General features: G+C 37.9%; 2 protein-coding genes across 3 annotated transcripts in view; one reads left to right on the top strand and one right to left on the bottom strand.

The window, feature by feature from the left end:
- The first annotated feature begins 263 nt into the window (after positions 1 to 263).
- LOC134210515 (radial spoke head protein 9 homolog) lies at positions 264 to 1,046 on the top strand. Its single transcript, XM_062686554.1, has one exon. The coding sequence runs from the start codon at positions 264 to 266 to the stop codon at positions 987 to 989; it is 726 nt and encodes a 241-aa protein (XP_062542538.1). The 3' UTR covers positions 990 to 1,046.
- A 489-nt stretch (positions 1,047 to 1,535) lies between these two features.
- The window catches only part of LOC134218314 (ETV5-related protein Ets96B-like), a 70,724-nt gene continuing 51,672 nt past the window's right edge, over positions 1,536 to 20,587 (bottom strand). For both annotated transcript variants that reach the window (XM_062697255.1, XM_062697254.1), the window contains exon 5: positions 1,536 to 2,429. In XM_062697255.1, the coding sequence (XP_062553239.1) occupies positions 1,558 to 2,429 (872 nt within the window). In that variant the 3' untranslated portion in view covers positions 1,536 to 1,557. The remainder of the gene's footprint in view (positions 2,430 to 20,587) is intronic.

A 20,587-nucleotide genomic window follows, 5' to 3' on the forward strand; every position in this document is an offset into this window, starting at 1 on the left:
TGGCATAAAATTTGGGAGAGTATCTTGTAGGCGGCGTTCAGAAATGTGATAACAACGAAGTAGGCACAATAAAATCAATCATCAACCTTGATTTATGCTTTATTGAATACTCTTGATACGACAGAAGGCACTGAAGATGAATCTCGTGGGACAAGCGTTCGATCAGAGTCCCCATACTATATGCGTACGCTTTCCATATGCATTTTTGCCAATGGAAAGATAGACTCTGTTGAACATCTACCACGCTGTCTTACAAAGCGAGCATGGCAACTCATCAGGTCTATTTCTTTGGAAAACTCGAAGGTCTTGATGCGCACTACACTTTGGCGTTCGGTTGTCACGGGCGGGATATTTTCCAAGATCGGAAGCTCTTTTACAGTCAAAATCTATGCGATTGGTACTTGCTGTTGGAACCGAAGCATTGGAGTGCCGATTGGGAGTTCATAAAGCGTCCCTTTCAAGGAGATCCCGCTTTCAAACTAGAAGTTGAATTGGGTCCGGAATTCACCTTGAACGAGGACCAAGTGCCTATCGAGGGGGAAACCAAGAAGTTTTCACTGAAGGAACAGGATCGGCTGTGGTATGCGATGACTAGAATTCTTCAAGAAGCGGCACTCGTGCCACGTGGCGTGTTATATCATAGTACAGAGGGTGAGTGCATCATCAATCCATTTTACGGCGGAATGGACATCAATGAGAGCATGAAGATAGTAAACTATCAACACTTCCGGAAGCCGATTTACGCCGCGAAGGAGAATTTGTTGAAACGAGAGGCCTGCAGTTATTTTTTGGATGTCTTCGACACGGCTGATGACGTTATTCCGGAACGGAGCTTTGTCGCAACGCATGATAGTGAGAGGGATGTTTTTGTTTTGAAATCACTACACTGGCCTGGGTTGTGCAATTTCCATCGCGCAGGTTCCAATATTTATGGGTTTTTCTATTTTGGTGATGGAAGGAAGAATTGGGACATGCTTTTTATGATGTAATTTGATACATATTTTTTTTTGCCTAAGAATCATTGAATAAACTAAATTAGTAAATTTATAGTAGATTATCATTAGAGTACCTAATGTTATGTTTTCATCGAGTACACTAAAGAAAATTCTGTATAAGAACCTACAAAAACCTGTTAAGAACTGGACATATGCGAAAATCCTGGATTCTTATACAAAGATTGTATGAGACCTTACTTACATTTTTTATATAAGAATCTAACAATTTCGCAACAGTCGCTGGTTGGGTGTAGTGGGTTTGACGTAAGGCAAACACGAAGGAGAATCAAAATGTCGAAGTATATCGAACATAAATTCTATTCTTATTTGAGTTTATGGGATATGTTTTGAAGAATCAAAATATTTTAATTTTGTTTTGAAACATCATTTGCTATACATATAGTTCATTAATTTATTGCTTTTTATTTTATTATTCTTTTAAATATCATTCCACTTCATATGGTTGAGTAACTGGTTTCCAATGAGAAATCTATACATTTCTTCGATTGATTCATTTCACGTCCCGTTAGAACCTCAAACTAACTATTCCCTGCATCACTTTTCAATTTCCGTGGTTATATGCAGATGAGCCTGTTGTAAAGTATGAGCTTCGATCCGTGTCATCCCCTCCATCACCAAGCGCAGACTGTCCAGCTTGGCATCGTGGCGAGGAGGAACCACCCTGTTGGTGCTGTTGCTGATGGTGGTGATGGTGCTGAGAATGAAGACCAGCTTCCAGAGTTGATCCACAGCCTGCTCCACTAGCACTGCTAGTGGTCCCGTACGCCATATTGAACAACGCTTCAGGATCACACACAAATTTGTACACGTACCGCTCTCCGGCAACCTTTTGCATGATTCCCTTTTCGTAGTAGTAACGTAGACTTCGGGACAGCTTGTCGTAATTCATGGCGGGTCGATTCTTCTGAATACCCCATCGCCGGGCAACTTCTTCCGGTTCTACCAATTTGAATTCCATTCCTCTGCCAGTCCATGCAATACATCCGGCACTAGAAGCAGGTTCATCGAGAAGGGCAACAAGAAATTGCCACAGTTGGAGAGATCCTCTTCGTTGATGGAGTGGCCCATTGGGACCAGGAAGAGCGTTCAGGGGTGATGGATTAGTTGTGGTTATACTCGCGAGTGCTGAAGATCCACCGGCCGTGGAGCAGTAATCCGGTTCTGATGAGGTAACAATGTCGGACGGCTGACGGTAGGTGTAACCCTGGTGTAGGAAGCTCTCAGCGGCGTCATTTGGATGAGCAGTAGTAAGACAAGGCGTATGCTCTAGAGCCGAAGCAAGATGTGATGTAGAATCGGGGAAGATTGAGTGCTGCGATAGTTGAGGTGAGGAAGACTGCTGGCTTTGAAGTTTCAGAGTGGTGTACAGTGGGTCGGTGAACATCCGTTCCGAGTAAGTGTGCCATGCTGTTACTGAAAAGGATAGAGGAAATATCAGTAAGTTGTGTAACATTATATATCTACTGATACAAAAGATTATTCACTTTTTTCTCACTAGACTTCTGATAAATTTAATTTACTACGCACTGGAGAAGATGGGTTGGGTTGGGTTGTAATGCCAATAAGAAGCTATAGCAGAAGAAGTAGTGGCAATGGATCGTAAGGGAAACAACGTCGACATCGGCTGACAATCAGCGACCGAGCGGCCAAAGTGATCTCAATCAGGAAACCTGATGACCTTTCCCAAATGCATTTGACGTATCAGCCTTCTCTCGGCGTTACCTAAGCTTTTTGAAAGGGTAGAGAGTGATCAAAGCGTTTACATCGCAGCTCCAGCTAGGCCTGCATGTCGTGACAGAATACTTCGCCAACCGATCTGCATTAACACGGTCAAGACCCAGACAATTCTCTTTCCCCGCAAAGAGCAGAGCACTTAGCTAATGTTGTTAAAATCAAAATGTTGTTAAAACAATAATTAATCGAAATAAAAATAAATTTATGTTGAAGATTAACTTCTACCTACCGTTACTTGAGCCATTCTCGTGTGTTGGTGAAAAATAGTATTTTAATATAACTTTTGAACCCTGTAGCCTGATATGGCCAATTTTCAATACAGGAAAAGAATAGGGCTAGGATTCTGCTTCAAGCAGTTGCGAGAAATCGGCTAAGGATAAGTGCCTAAAAATGTGAGTGGGGTTTTTACATGTGTTTTGCGCAGATGCCATGCACAGACACACACACACACACACACACACACACACACACACACACACCTCTGCTCTCCTCTTTCTTATAGTGGGTAAATCAAAATGTTTTATCGGGGGATCTAGAACAATTTTTAATTTTTTCATTATTTTTGATGCAAACGCCATAGAAATCTCAAATGATAACCGATTTTACCACCTTTAAAATGTATGGAAATGTGACTCCCTGATTAGAACATTTTAAAAATTTACCTTCATGAAAGAGGAAAATCTATACTTTCGGTTAATTGGTGTTTAAGAGATTCTGATTTTTTGAAAATAAGCATCTTGGGACAAAGATACCGGAACACTATGGGTCTCCGAGCCTTCATAAAAGTCTATTTTTGGAGCCGATCATAGTGAGTATTTTTACGTATACTTTGTATACGAGAAAGGCAAAAAGGGGGGTCATGCTTCGAAACCATCGAAGTAATCCTATTGCGAACCACAACACAACTGATTTTTAGCAAACAAAGCAATCGGGTAATGTTTCGACAGCCAAATGTAGTGAACCATCAATTGGCAGGATGTTCCAAAGTGGCTCTCGCTTGCCTACAGTCAGAATACACTCCAAATATTCGTTATTGGACGATTAGCAAATTCGAAAGTGTGTGCAATTCAAAAGTAAAATTTATCTCAAGTTGCTTATTTTCCTCATACCATGGGCAAGCCCGGTCCCATCGGGATGTAATTAAAGCATCGAATTGTTCACGAAGAAGTAAGTAATACATACATGCACCTGCTCAAGAATCATTGTTCTACACGTTTACAAAGGACAATGTGGTTAAGAGGGTCGTCGACTACTACGTCACGCAAGGCCTGCAGATCACTCTCGTTACGTACCTACACGTCCCCTCCAAACATTGCTATCGTGCTGTGGAGGCTCTTCTGAAGCGCTCATCAGTGGAATATTTTCCCTCAATGGAGAAGTCTGTGAATGATATCCTTGGAGTTGTCTCAACAACATGGAATTTGGAGGAACAGCTGAAGAAAAGTGCCTCAAGTCGAAGCACCAAAAATCAAGCGCCACAATATGAATAAAAAATCAACGACCAGCTGCGCTTGATTCACTTCCAGAAAGAACCAACTAAGGACTGTTCAGTTTATTGAGAAGGCTCTTTTACATGATGATATAAAACAGACAGATTGATCAATTCTGATGTTATTTGCTTTATCGTATATTATAATACACTGAAAACAGTTTAAATCCAACAAAATAGCGCCTATTGTCAAAGCTTCTCGAATTTCGAGTAAACATAAGTTTCCCAACAGAATTTCTTATAGGCAAAAATGATAGTTTGTAAAAACGTGTAAATCGACATGTTAACAAAATCATCAAGAAGGTCAGAGAGAAACACACTGTCAATGATTTGTCGATATCCAGAAACAGTAGAGCACGTGGCAGCCCGAAAATGGAGTATAAACGATTGGAGATGTTGAAAATCCAATAAATTGATATTGTTATGAATATCGCAAATTTGGAGTTAGAATTGTTTCGTTGATTTCATTTCTAGTTGTTGGTTAGATGCTAGTTGGATTTCATTTCTAGAAGGTCAGAAAATATATTCAACGAAAAAAAACAGATCTCTAAAAAGATTGATGGTTTAAAAAACATCGACAGTACAAAGTGTCCTATTTATAAACTGAACAGTCCTTATGATGAAGGATCTATAGAGCATCCTTATTCTATTCCATTACACCATTAAATGGTAGTGGTGCAGGCCCGTTTACCGCGAAGTTAAGTAGTGCGCCATTGCCAGAGCTTTTGCCATGGGGTAGAAAGTATCACCTTCAAAGCCGTTGCTCCAATTGCGGCGGTTTAGACTCCTGTGCGGTTGAGAACGCCTCGACAAAATGTGTAAATTGTGATCAGGATCACTCATCAAACAGCCGGTCCTGTCGAAGCGAGCTGAATTTATTTGATTACGCAAGCAATCTAATCACCGCCGGCAGAAACAACAAGAGAACATCGATCTCGGCCTCGAATCATTCTCGAAATTGCTAAACTAAATAAACCGAACCGATTCAACGACATACCAACGAAGGCTCGCCTCAAAGATTATGCATCGGTTGACGGATGCATCTTTCCAGTAAGCACTTCAGCTTCTCCTCTTCCGGATGGACAGTCAACCAACTACCAGAACTGGAATCGAGCCCAGCTACCTTCAGCAAGGTCGTGTCATGCATCTTATTACACAGGCAGTATAAACCAACGTGGGAGCAAATTAGTAACAGAAAGACTCAGCAATGTGCACGTCAAGATCTATGAACCAAGGCCACCGTACGATAGATACTGACGGTATTCTCTCTACGCATGAGTTTTTTCGATCTATCGATAATGACCGTCAATAGAGCGGGCTTGGTAGTCATATGGCTACTGCTTCTGCCCTGATACGCAGGAGGTCAGGGTTCAATACCAGTGTCTGGTTCCATTCTCCTACTTTGTATCTTTCTCTCTATTTCTCATGTACTAGCAATCGCTAGAATTGGAAATGGACTTCCATACCGTTTCCAGCTGTATTTGATTGCCCTTAGTACTCTTCAACTTGGAGTAATTCTAACAGAATTCTGCTAGAACTGGGAAATGAACTATAGAGCTCTTTTTCCTACATCCAATTAGAAATTCCATCAGTTGCCTTCTCTCTATCTATTATTACATTGGTAAAGCTCGTTATCCAAGACGGACCTCTGCCTCTCGAACCTAATCCAAAAATTCCAATAAATTTGCATGAATTTCGTGGTAAGTGCAGAGGTATATTCGGTTTGCAGTGGGCGATATATTGCATCATCATTTCTTCCCCATTCCCTCGCATTTACTCTGCATTCTGATGTGGCAGGCGCCAGTATGATTCCAACAAAATGAGATCACTCAGTACTTCTGTACATTTGATGTGCGGTATTCTAAGCAAACATCTGTTGGTTCCTCGTGCAAGAACAGCTGATCTGGTCATAATGAAGTAGCAACTACGAGCAGTCAATCAAGCTCAAGCTCAAGCTCTATCGATAATGACCGTCAACATTTCGACTACATCGGTCAATATTGAGTAGGGATGGAATAGAATTGACCGATCCATCGTTTAATGTTTCCATGAGTGTGGACATTGTTCAAAGGATGGAATCGATTTCTTCAGAAGCGGGCGGCTAATTTCGTTTGAAGACCGACTGCCGCCCCTAATGTGTCTGTCTATGATTACATCGTTTGTGGTGGAGCAGCGGTCCCAAGCCAATCACTCAACATTAGCACATATGTAGCAAGTAAATTCTGAAAATCAGGTCAATAAAATGAAGCACAGGGACAGATATTCTATTTTCCAGATTAAGTTCATTTTCGATTTTTTCTAGCTTGCAAAGTAGGTAATTCTATTTTTTTTCAAATTTGCTTAACCATATATTTTTTAATCGTTTGATTCTTTTTTAAACACTAAGAATCATTCAAAGTATTTCGGAATAATTCTGAATATTTCGAAATCATCCACTGTAAAAAACGAAGACATTAAAAAATATTTCATAAATCAGCTGAACAAAATCGAGTTTAAGACAGTTTTAAGCCAAGTAAAAAATTGTCTGAAAATTTCGCTTCCATATGTGTGTGCGGGATCGATGAGATTCCTGCCGTGTAGGAAATAAGAATTTCGGCTCGATTTAAAATACAATCCGGCGGTAATTCTGAGATTCTTGAGAGTTAGAGTTTGTAACAATGCTAAACGTATCGATGTTGCAGTTATTGATTTATCCCTCAGTAAACGCGTAATGTTAAATTTGCTGAAATTTCAATTAACGGTTGATACTGTCAACTATGGAAATCGTAAAAAGTATGATGGTCAATGATTCACTCTAAATTTTCTTCTTACACGGAAAATGAAAATTAAGCACAGAAATTTTTGAATTTCCACAGCTCTTAAAATTTTGTTACAAGGTTTTCTGGCAGTTTGCAAGCGATGATGATCTAATCAGCCCAATAATTTAATGGAGCAATCATTTTTATAAATTATTAAAGACCTTTCATTTGTCTCTCTTACGAGTCTCTGCCCTATTATTTTCATTATTTGTGTTTTTTGTTTTTCAAATAATTTTATAATTTATATATTTTTTATAATTTGCAATATTTCTTTTAGATTATGTAATACTAGCAGAACGTATTCTGCGTTGCTCGGGTTTATTGGCGTTCTAAATGTCAGTTTTAGGTATATTTTCGACACTGCACTCTAGATCATTTTCGCATTGAGTTTCCTCCCAACTCGCCCTAATATAATATTGTATTTTGACAATTTTCCAACTTTACTCGTTACAAAATTGATCAACTCTTAGTATGTATATAAACAAATCAATCCTGAGACGAACTCGATCAGTATGAAACTTTTGAAATTCCCATTCAATTGCTCGCAATTTATAATGCCTTAAAGGAAAAGAAAACTCATTTTTCATACTATACTAGTCGACCCAGCAGACGTTATCCTACATGCGTGAAAGATGCGTGCTATGAACTGCCCATGCGAAGCTTCCATACGATGTTTAATTTTAGTTTTTCACGATTTACTCAACCTTACTCGTAATTTTCGCATGGAAATATATCATATAAATGCATCGGAAATGATAACCAACATACCTGCTGAAGGAATGAAGGAAATCCGTCCAGCCGTTTTCGAGTTAAGCGGATACGAACAGAGACGATTTCATTTTTATTATAGAAGATAGAAGACTAGTTGAACGTACCCGATCTTGCTCGGGGTTGTATTATTTTGCATTCTAATTGTCAATTGTTGAGTTTATTGCAGCGTCGCACTCTAGATCAGGTTTGCCCAACCTTTTCATTTTCACGGGATACTTTTTAGAATTCAATTTTGCTGGCGGGCCAGAAATATATCTTTTTCAAAAGGTACATAACTTTTTGAATATTTTCAAAATTATCAGTATTTTTATTCACTAAAAGCGAAACACGATTTTACCGCTTTCAAACAACTGTTCACTGTGTTTATTTTTTTCGTCGTTGCATTAGGGATCCATTTGAAAGTTGAGTTTCAGGTAAATTATTCACATCGGTAAACGGTGTTGTAAAATGGAATTTCGTTAGCATTTTTACCAGCTGTACTTTTCACTTTGCTAGTTGGTTGCTCTCTGGGGTACAAACTGTCCCAAGTAGCATAGTTGTCCTACGTCGTTTTTAGTTGATGGCCTTCGTTCCCCCTGCTAGGCCAACAAAAGAATTCCTCAACAGCTTTAAGATCTAGAAAAGGGTTGCTGGCAAGCCTAAAGCCATGAAGTCTGATAGAGAAATAACTTATTTGAAAAATGTACCACAAAGCATAGAGGCGGTAATCGTAAAACACGACATGGGGATGCCAACCAGTGTGCTTGGCACGGCAGCATAGGGACCAAAGCCAATTTCTCTGTCATCTGAAGATGACCATCAATTCCTCCTATGAAGACAGCCACCTTTGCCACGTTTTTCACTAGTATTTTCATCAATTGTTTGTGAGAATTTGTAATTTCTTCAACGTGTTCAGCGCAAACTAGTGCTAATGGAAGAAGGCTATTTCCTTAGGACAATATCGATGTACCTAAATAACAAAACTGAAAACGCTTTTCTTAATAAGCTCTTCGTCCAGTGAAAAAGTGTTTCACCCGTTTTGCCAAAATATTACCAACAGCAAAATTTCATTCCGTACTGGGATTTCTTTTCATAGACTTCGTATTCACTGCATCATTTTTTTGAACTAATTAATGGGAGATTTAAAATTGACTGAGCACTCTACCTTGGTTTCCAAGCAAAACTTTTAGTTCTCTACCTGAGCCAAATATCGCTAGCTTCATAGAATGCATGGATTCAGATTTTATTCGTTGAATAAAGCAAAACTTTCTGAGCAAGTTAAGCAAAAACCTTTATCTTCCTTTTTTTCAACGTAAGCGTAAAACTACTCGTGCTAACTTTTAGGAAGCGTCCACAAATTACTGTAACGCTTAGAAAGGGTACTCTAAGTGTGACGATTCATACAAAAATTTAGATGTTTCATAATTAATGGATCTTCCTTTATTCAAAAGCGATGTTCTATATATCAATATTTTGTGTCTTTGAGCTCAAATTTATGCAATCATTTTTAAATTAGATATGGGTTATACTTTTTTCGTTTCGAGATTTGATTTGAAATCGATGTATTTATTAATGAATAATAAAAATAGTTTCCTGAGCCAGCTAGAAAGCTGCTGACGGGCAGAATCTGAGTTAATTTTTCTTACACGCCGTGGGCCACAAAATGGAGCCGAGGGTCAGATCTTGCCTGCGGGCCAAACGTTGGACAGCCCCAGTTTCAGGATCATTCCTTGTGCGATGTACTGGGTTGTCTCCTCAATGCACCCTAAAAATTGTATTACGACATTTGTTCAACTTTCCTGTCAAATTTGTAAACTTTTTTGTAGAGAGGTTACACCCAACTAAAGTGATGCGGCGTTCGCGAGTTATAATGCCTCAAATGCAAAAATGCAAACTTATTTTTATATAGATAGATAGCAGAATGTACCCTGCGTTGCTCTGGTTTGTTGTGGAATTTGGTGTTCTATTTAAATGTCAACTCATAAGTTTTTTGTGACGCCGCACTTTAGATCAATATTTTCCAAAGTGCGATCGCATTGGGATCGAAGTCATGTCATTGATATAATAATTCCGATAAATTTTAAATCTATGGAAGGGAAATTTTTTATCTTAAATGAAAATAAGTTATTTTGGAATTTCCATTTTAAATATTCTGGAGGGAGCCACAAGGGAGCTGGGGGAGGGCCAAGCTCCATTATGTAACAAATGAAGCTACAAGTTGGCATAGATGGATGGAATTAATCTTTCATGAATATCTAAAAGTCTGCTCATCGATTGCATAATTAATGTCGCTAATTTACGGGTGTATTATTCAACAATAAGCCGAAACCAGTCCTGGAATCACAGCCTGCGAAATTTGGAGGATTGTTCCATGGTTCTGTAACACAGGTAATCGGATTCTGCCTCCCCTCCCGCCCACAAATTCGGAGAGTGAATGCTGGTGAAGTGAAACATTCCACTTCGTATCGTTAGAGACAGCGAGGAAGGATAAAGTGAAATAGATCAGAGTTGAATGTGAACAGCCAGCAGCTATAAAGGTGGAACGTTAGCAGCTAAATGGCACTCCTCAGGGAATTGTTGGTAAGGTAAAGGCAGCGAAACAATGTTTGCGTTTGAATTTTTTACTAACATACCACCAACGTACCAAAAATGAAAGAAAATATTAATAAAAATCCTATAGTAGATTAAACTTTGAAATTTTAAATAATACAATATAAATAATGAATAATAATAATACAATACAAATACAATAAAATGCCGAAGCACGCTTCCAATCACTTATATGAATTGCTTATATGTTTTTCCTTATGGAACCTTTTCCTTTTTCCTTATGGAACCCATTACAACTGCATAGAAACTATTAAAGGTACCACCTTTCCCAATAGGACAATTACTCTACCTACAAGTATTATTATAGTAAACAGTAGCATATGAAACGCAGGAATCCATTTATAGAAATATAGAAATAAATTAAAGAATCATTGAGCATGTAGATTTTTCGACAGAAATGTAGAATCTGAAAAGTTTTCTCCGGCTTTCTTCCTTCCTAGCCGCTTTAAACCCTAAACAAGTAGCTCACACTACCTGACCTGCAAAACCATAATTAAAAGCATCATTTCATTTATATCAATTATTAAACGCGAACAATTAGTTCCTCATTTCACGGTCGGCTTTAGCTGCCTGTTTCCCTAACCTACCCAGCCAGCGGCTTATTGTTTTCCTAATCTAAGCGAGCATTGAGATATTGTGAACCCTTAATCCGTCACACCGTTTCGGCGTCTCCCCTCACCGAGAGCGCAGTAGGCGGGGGTGATATTTAACCCCTTCCGAAATGTTGACCGGCTGCTGAAATATGTTGTGCTATGCTTGGTTCATATTTAGGTTGTTCATCATTCATGATGAGGCGATAATCGTTAGGGTGATGGAGGAACTCTTACTTCGGTACTTGGTATGTTTGCTTGTTTGTTTGTAAGCATATAAGGGGTGATAATGCTAATGAAAATTAAGTTCGGATTTTTAGGAGAGTTCCGTACCTTCTCATTCGATACTGTTGAAGGGTTGACTATTTTGATACATTGTTAAAGAATGTTTTTATGCTTCACTTGTGAAACAATTTTAACTTTTAACTACGTCTCAAGGGGCAAACATAAGCTAAAATAAAAACTGCCCCTGAAATTAGAAATTTTTCATAATTTCTTTTCCTCAATAATGTAAAGTTTCCATAAACGATAAATTTGTTTCCAAAATATTAGCTCTTTTAAAAGTAAAATTTGCAATTTTTCCACAAAGAAATCGATAAATGCTAATGGAAAAAATAAAAAATTTCCATAAATAAATCAACAATTCAATTTAACTTCTGAATCCCTTGACCAATTTCCAATGTAGGAGAAAGGATATTTTGGCTGATCACATGCACAGCACATGTTTCGAAATGCACAAATTGATATGAAATTTGCAAAAAATATCATATCAATTCTTCCATTTCGGAACATGTGCACAGCCAAGATATTTAACAAATAAAAATGATTTTCGTGCGGCCGAGTTGCAATTAATTGAAAGGATATTATTTAGTTATCGAGCAATTTAGTGTAACTTGAATGAAATTGAATGAACGTTAGGCATAATTTTAATTTCTTAATCTTTAGTTCACCCGAGTTCTTTGAGGTTGTATAATTCCCCGGAAACCAATTTCCTGAATTCCTCATAAATAGCATTTTTCAGGAAATAACATTCTCTCAAAATAACTTTTTAACGGAAATGATATTTGTCCAAAAATGACACTTTCCCGAAATTGAAAAAAAGACATTAAAAAAGACATATCTGAGTGGTGCAGGGATAAGGTCGCAATGGTGAAAATAACTCCAGTCGAAAATAATGTTACACAGGCATAATACTTTCGTAGAAATGCATTAGCCGGCTATAAAGCAATTATAATTGTTATCTCTCAATCGGAATACTTGTTATCCCAGTGAAAAGCAATGATTTTTGTGCTTCTTTCTGGACGGTGGCCCGAGTAACACACATGTTCCAAGTCAGTTGCCGTAGCTTTATATGTGACAGAATTTGGTTACTGTAACCAGATTTCATAGCAGTGTGCTTCTTTTTTTCTTCTTCGGAGGTAGATATTTGCTCGGAATAAGGCAACGATGGATGTGATGATTGTACCCCTTTTGGCAAAAAGTCGTTTGGCATAATAGCCGGTTGGCGTAACGGCCGTTTGATCGTTTGGTATGAGGTCATTTGACATAATTGTTATTGGAGCTGTGTGGTTAATAAGTAAGATATGTCGAAGTATTCAGTTATGTTGTTTCCACCATATGGGTAATGAATGATGACTGGAAACAGGATTGTACGTTGTGGCAAATTAATAGAGAAGCTTCCTGTAAAAACGGAAACATTTCAAATGTTGACACACCTACCAGCAAGATAATTCTGCATTAAATTAATTTGGCATTGGTGGCTAGTTTGGTTTTTCATATAAGGGTTTGCCAAAAAACTTGTCAATTTCTCCCTTTTATTAGGAAAGGAGTTCGTGTATGAGAGAGTTATAAAAAGTATTTAAAAAATGAAATCATATTTTCGCGCTCTCCCAAAACCCTCATACATGCAGACATCACTTCTCTTTGAAAAGCTGATTCTATTGGTATATAGTATTATGGAACTCCAGGCGTACTTTTAGGCCATATATTATTTACCTAGCCAGGACTGATGCATGCTTTAAAATAAAAAAAATCAAAGAAGGGAGAAATGCATGATTTTTGAAAAGGATTCTTTTTGAAAAATGGATTATATTTTCATTGCCTTAAACGTAGAAGATGAATCCTGTCAAAGAAAAGATCATAGCCGGGCAAATGTATTCTTTGAATGACCGAACCATATCATCTTTTGTCAGCCTATGAATGAAGGAATCTCATCTTCCCTTGCCTCTAAAGGAGCAAATGCTTGAATTGAAAGAAGGAACATTTTTTGCCTTCTGCTGGACATTCTGACATCCTATAACAGAAAGGATCATATCTTCCCTCGCCTCAAACCGAGCAAATTCCTGAATTAGAAAAAGAAACCATATCGTCTTTTGCCTTCTGATGAGCAAATGCATTGTTTGAAAGAAGAATTCATATCTTCTCTTGCCTGAAATCGAGAAATTGCCTTCATTGAACAAATGAATCTTATTCTCTCTTGCCTTCTGCCGGGCAAATGGATCCTTTGAAAGAAGGAATTATCCCAAGTAACAATTTCCATGCTTCTTGGATTTATCTAATTCTTATTGCGGACTTATGACAGCAATCACGAAGCTGATTGCTCAGTTTTATTGGCGCTCTTATTGCTATCAATAAACCTCCCATAGTCTGCTGAAAATGCTTCAAACGTCAAATGCCTATTGACCATATGAACAGATCTATGGTAGTGATGAAGAGCGTAATAAATCCAATTTTCAACGCTCGAATAAACCCAAGTAACAATTAAGGTTGTATCAGAGTTTTACAGCGTTCTTCAAAACCTAATCTCAGTACCATCCATGCAGTCCTCGCAGTTTCCACAACCTCCTGTAGATTTCTATAAAACCATGTTACAGCCAGTTGGCCCAGTTTTATTGCAATCATGAAAACCTAATATGCGTTCCAGTTCAGAACCAACGGTTTTATAATATACCTCAAGTCTCACATAAAAACATGCAACATATAAAACCTCCTTTCTAGACTTGGTGGTTTTGAGAACCAACTATTTAAACATGATACAACCACTTCATGACTATGATACAACAACAAATAAGCCGATAATGAAACAGTTGTCAACTCTCAGGTTGATTATTTGTTTATTGTTTGTACTCCAAAAAAATATGCTTTTCTTCCTGCAATACGTGGATACATGTCAACAACAAAAATAAAAGAATTATATCAGCCAGTTCAATAAAAGTTCATATCTGTCTTTGAGTGTTCTATGCATGTTTGAAGGCATGCCAGGGATTTTTCATGGTGAAACCATGATAAATAATCAGTATTTTAACAATGCGCTTCGTTAATTTGTTATTATTTAGAATTTTCAAGTTTAATTAATTGCCTTAGTTAATTACTATAAAATAATTTCAATTAATAACCACTTTGGTTGATCAAATAATCAAAGCATTGTTCCTAAAATTTATTAGATGTCCAATTTTACCACGGTAAAGGTGAAACAGAAATTTGCATGATATTTCGATTATGAAATTCATTATTTTTTCATATCGGCGACATTTTTTCGAATAAAACTTTGATTGCATAAAATGCCTCTATATAACCATCACTCCTGAACTGGCCCTATCTCAAGGCATTTCAAACACCTAGAAGTTTTATCGTGGCCTTTTCAAGACCATGTTACGACTAGCAAGAAGTTTATCTTGGTCAAACCTAAAGCTTGGTAGTTTTATATATAATGACAACAATGACAATGTAGACAGATATAAAAAAATCATAAACAAACTTTTTCTGCCCTCGGCATCGAATGCAAGTACTTTTAAAAATAAGTATTTCAATCAAAAAGCATATAGTGGCAATTGTTAAATGGTATATTTTGTACCATAAAAGTGTTTTACTCGTGTTAAATTGGCAAAGCATGTATGGATTAAATACATATTTTCATACCCCTCATGAGCAAATGCTGTTTGAACAGTTTTTTCAACGACTTAAATATATAAGGGAACTGCTCCTGGATTTCAACTCATGGCTCCGATGTTCATCCCATTGAAAGCAGTGCAATGGAAAGGTATTTGATTTGTGATTTTTTTTCAGCAGGAGTTTGCATGTTGACAAAAGAAGCGAAGAAATTGGTGCCGTATTTCTTTTTACTTCCCGATAAGATGAATGTATTTTCAGTGAGTGAGCAGATGGAGATCGGAACAGTTCCCTACATAATTCCCGACATAGAAAAAACTGCTAATGTTTTCTTTTTCGACTGAAAGCGAAATGAAAAAACTTCCGTGGATCAAACAAATTGTGCTGAAAATTTGGTTTCTATCCATAGTAGTAGTTTCAAGCTTCGTATTCCTATGCAGGTCTTCTTCTGGAGTAAAGGTTTAATGTGGGTTTTATACAGGACTCTACGAAGCTTGGCAGCTTTTATAAGTCATGATCAAAACCAACATATAACTTATCTGCTGGCTTTATGTCAGTTCCATTTTTTAGCTCTGAGGAGGATCACAGGAGCATTATAAAACTTAAAGAGCTGTGGTTTTATATTGGAACTCAAAACGTAGTTCTCAAGTACTCTTGCGGATCTAATTAAATGACAACTGAATAAAACCAAAATAAAACTTTAAGCATTTCTACATGCCGTAATAAAACCTCTATAAAACTAGCATAAATCTTCGAAGCATTGAGATTGTTACTTGGGAAGCTACAATTTTTGGTCATAATGTGGTCAAATGAATTACCCCCATAAGAATGTTTGTATTGCGAAGAGTTTACGACGGTGTTCTATACAAGCAAAACTTTTCTGATCAAATTCCATGATGGCCATATTGAAAACGGAAAAGCATTTCGCAGTCAGTGAAATATATCACCGAGCTGCATGATTTAACAAAATTTTTCACCGCTTATCATACTTTTCCGATAAATAATTTTATTAATTCATAGTTTGGGCAAAAATAATTTAATCGATTTAGTGGACATCCTAGATGTTGTGGTAAACAATATTTTCGATTTATTTCCTTGAACTACGTTATATGGCCGGCGCGTGGTGTTCAACCTTATTTTTTTCACAACATTTGATCATAAAATCGGAAGCGCACTTCCTTTCAGTGGTACTGAAACGAAAAAAAAAACGGCCTGAAATAAAATATTATTTTATTGTCATCATCATAATTTTCATCAACAATCCATTTTGTTATTATTTTTCTGCAAAGATTTGTTTCTCTTTTTTTAAAGCAACATTTTGACAGCTGCCTCAGCCAGGTTCCCTTTTTTGTGGGTTGTTTATAAAGGGTTTCTAAATGCTCTTATAATAGGTTTATAGTGGTTATCTGGAGAGGGTCACTTGGCAATATCTTACTCTTTAGTGGTCATCAGAAGGTTGCCGTGTATTACTCCGTTTTATTGTTAGATCTTATAAATTGATCTTGAAAACCATTCTTAGAGCGGAATAAAACTTAAAATGTTACTTGGGATATCTTCCCTTTCCTTGAACTGAATTTATACATTGAGAACAAGAGCCATACATGTTCTCTCTTGTGTTATGCCGAGCAAATTGAGTATTTGGAAAAAGGAATCGTTCTTCCTTTCCATATGCCGGGAAAATTCATCCATTGCATACTTTCTAAACTTATGCACCAGAAGGTGTGCTTTTAAAGAGATGATTATATCCCCTGCAGAAATTAAAATAGTTTTTGCTTTCAAGCACTTATAATTTTGCAATTCGAGACTCCGTCTTTTGTAGTTTGTTTTAGTCAACGACGATCTTGCTACTGACTCAGAGTTAAAAAAAAGTTAAGGGAAAAGGCCGATAATAAAATTTTTATGAAGTTCCTTCGAGCAGTGATTTGATACAATCTTTAATTCAAAACAAAACAATTCAAAGCATCTCTCTCGTAATGTTCAAATAATTCCTAATGTTACAAGGTACTTCTAAAAGAATTTCTAGAGTAATGTCCGTGGCAATTCCTAAAGTAAGTAAATAATAACTATTTGGAGAAATTTCTGATGAAGTTATTGAAGAAATGCCTAGGGGAATGTTCAAAAGAATTGGTGGAAGACGTTTGGATGGAACCCATGGATAAGTTTCCTAAGGAACTCTAGTGGGTATTTCCAAAGGAGTGCCTTAAGGAATTTCTAAAAAATTTTCTTGAAGCATTCCGATGCAGTAAGTAACTCCCGAAGTAAATCCATGAAGAATTTCCGAAAGAATTCCTAAAGGAATTTCCGAGGCATTTCCTGGGGAAGTCTATAAGCAACATCTGAGAATTTTCAAAGAAATTCCCGTAAGAAATTGCGAAGGAATTTTTGGAGAAAGTCCGACGTAATTTTTGAAAAAATAATTCCTGTAAATTCCTGAGGACCTTCCGAAAGGACTCTTGGATGAATTTCAGAGGCAATCCCTGAGGTATGTCAATAAAGAACATCTAAGGGGTTTTCCGAAGGAATCCCTGGAGATATTTCTAGATGAATTTTTGAAATAATTTTTGAAAATAGTTCCTGGTAGAGTATCTAACGGATTTTTTAGAGAAATTTATCAAGTAACTCCTTGAGGAACTGCTGAAAGAATTCCTAGAGAAATTTCCCTGGTAATTCCTATGGGAAAAAAATATATCATTTGGAGATATTTCTGATGAGGATATTGAAGAAATTTCCGAAGAAAAGCCAGGAGTATTGTCCAAAAAAAAATTTCAAATAAATTACTGGAAAACTTTATGAAGGATAAGTTTTATATTTAATTCCTGGAGACTTTTTTGAAGAAACTTCCTGAGGATTTTCCGGAAGAATTACTTTAAAAATTTCTGAGCCAACCTGGTAATAAAACATTGTACTAAATTTGTCCGAGGTAAGTTCATAAGCAACATTCTCACGGAAGCCGGAAGGAAGGATTTTTTGGAAGGAATTTGTGGAAAAATTTACAAATAAATTTCAGGATCAATTTCCCCAGGAATTTGAGAAAGCATTTTCAAAGTAACTGCTTAAGGAGCATCCTTAAAAAATCTGAAGGAATTTCCGAGGAAACTCCTGAACAGGCTTGTAGAATGTCATCTGCATGTCATTTGACTAATTTGTTCATAACTTTTTTTAGAAGCCAATTTTGTTCCATAATTTCAGATGTACTTATAACACTTGAGTAGGGCTATATTTTTGTCCAAGGGTACATTGCTCGAAATATAACATCTGAGGCTGGAAGTAGGAAAACTCTCCAAAATGTCACAATGTCATTTGAATGACATTTTGCCTCCCACGCCCCAGATGACATATTTACAGCAATGTCTTGTTAGGCCAAAGCTGTAGGCACATTTAAGCGCTATAAGTTCGTCATACCTCAGGAATTGATGGCCACCTTCTGAAAAAAGTTCTGGGACAATAATACTAACGAATGCAAATGACATTTTACAACACTGTTCCCTGAAGGAGGGTTCATACGCAACTCTGAAGCAAGTACCATAAAAATATCTTAAAGAAAAAGTCCAAATCATGGCTTGGCAACGAGGCCATGGCCTGCAGTAAATGTCAAGACTTAGAAGAATTTTCACTAACAATCCACGCGTGTAGTGCCCTATATCGAGATGAGGAACACAAAACCCTTGGAATGCTGTTCGAAGGGCCGATCATAGGAACCTTGAAAATATTTTTTTTGTTGAATAATTTGCTGTCATGTGTTAATATCGAATTATAGCACATTTGCTCATGGAGTGTCTAATTAAAATAGAAAAAAAACATACACTGACTAAAATCCAATCATGTTATTTAAGTGTCGCACACATTAATTTTGACTATAGCATTTCCCATATAATGGCTATGTAAATTTGCATACCATATATGTGGAAGCTAACGCTCAGGTCGGTAGATAGGCCTTTTTCGTCCCATAATCGGTAGGGAGAGCCTTCATTCCGTTACCAATGACAACGGCCTACGGCTAGTAAATTTTGCTGCTGCCAGAGGGATGGCCATCAGTAGCACCTACTTTGCACGAAAGAACAAACCGAAAGCACACCTGGAGACACCCAAATGGTGAAACTTGCAACCAGATAGACCATGTTCTGGGTGGATGGGCGCCATTTCTCGGATGTTATCGATGTGCGGACATTCAGAGAGGTCCGATCATTGACTCTGATCACTACCTCGTTGTTAATAAAAATTCGATCACGGTTGTCAACTGTATCGAACGAAAGATCTGATGAACGATGCGTTACAATATCCAGCGATTGTCGGCGGAAGGAGTATCGGCTGAGTACCGCCAGAAGCTCGACGAACGGATAAGTGCAATCAACGTTAGCGGCAACATCAATGATCTAATGGAGTCGATCCATGGAGCGGTGAGCACAACAGCACGAAGTGGTAGGCACTGCACAGAGGCGACCCAGGACAGGTTGGTTCGATGTGGAGTGTGAGAGAGTGACAGACGAGAAGAACGTTGCCAGATGCCGGATGTTGAGTTTGGGTACCCTGATCGAATAGAGATCGGTACAAAGAAGCAAGAGGAGCTGAAAACAAATCCACCGCAGGAAGAAGAAAGAATATGAAGAACAAGTTATTAGTGAGGAGCAGGAAAAAATGGAGCAGAACGATATGCGGAGGTTTCATGAGTCTGTCAATGGCGTGCGGACAGCGCCATCTCCCGTCATGTGCATCCACCAACAAGGGAATTTGCTGACAGATAAAACCGAAGTGGCTGCCAGGTGGAAGCAACACTTCGAGACTTTGTTGAATAGTGGAAGTGACGGTGCATCGGTGAACAGAATAAATATTAGCGACGATGGACAAGCTGTGGAGTCACCTACACTAGATGAGGTTAAAAAGCTGTTAAAGAGCTGAAAAAACAATAAGACTGCGGGAAGGACCAGCTCCCAGCTGAACTTCTCAGCTTGGCAGTGAGCAGCTTTTATGAAGTTCTGCACCATATTATGTCGAAAATATGGGAAGACGAGGAAATGCCCGCTAGCTATTGGACGGCCTCATTTGCCCTCTATTTAAGAAAGGGCACAGACTGGAGTGCGCCAATTATCGAGGAATAACCCTCCTTAATTTTTCGTTTTCGTGAGGGCCGATCAACAACGGATCAAATGTTTACCCTGAGATAAATCCTTGATCAATTCCGGGAGTACAACTTGCAGACACATCATCTGTTTATTGTTTTCAAGGCGGCATACGATTCAGTGAAACGGAATGAATTATGGAAATTATCCTTGAACATGGTTTTTCCGGCGAAACTGATACGGCTGATTCGTATAACGTTGGACGGATCGAAATCAAGTGTAAGGTTGCGGATGAAATATCGACGTCATTTGTTACCCTTAGATGGATTAAAGCTGGGTGATGCACTCGAATCTACTGTTCAATATAGCGCTCGAGGGAGCGGTAAGGAGAGGTGGTGTGCAAAGAAGCTGGTACCAGTATCACAAAAATCGCATATGCTCCTGGGTCATTGCGGACGATATCGATACTATCGGAATTGATCGCCGTGCCATGGAAGATGCTTTTGTGCCTTTTAAGAGGGAGACAGCGAGGGTTGGACTCACGATCAATACCAGCAAAACGAAGTATATGGTCGCTAGCTATGAACGTGGGTTCATTAGTAGTGGTGGCAGTGAAATGGTGCTGGATGGTGAAAAGTTCGAAGTGGTAGAAAAA

The sequence above is a fragment of the Armigeres subalbatus genome, chromosome 2 (genome assembly GCF_024139115.2).
Source record: "Armigeres subalbatus isolate Guangzhou_Male chromosome 2, GZ_Asu_2, whole genome shotgun sequence".
Classification (NCBI taxonomy): Eukaryota; Metazoa; Arthropoda; class Insecta; order Diptera; family Culicidae; genus Armigeres; species Armigeres subalbatus.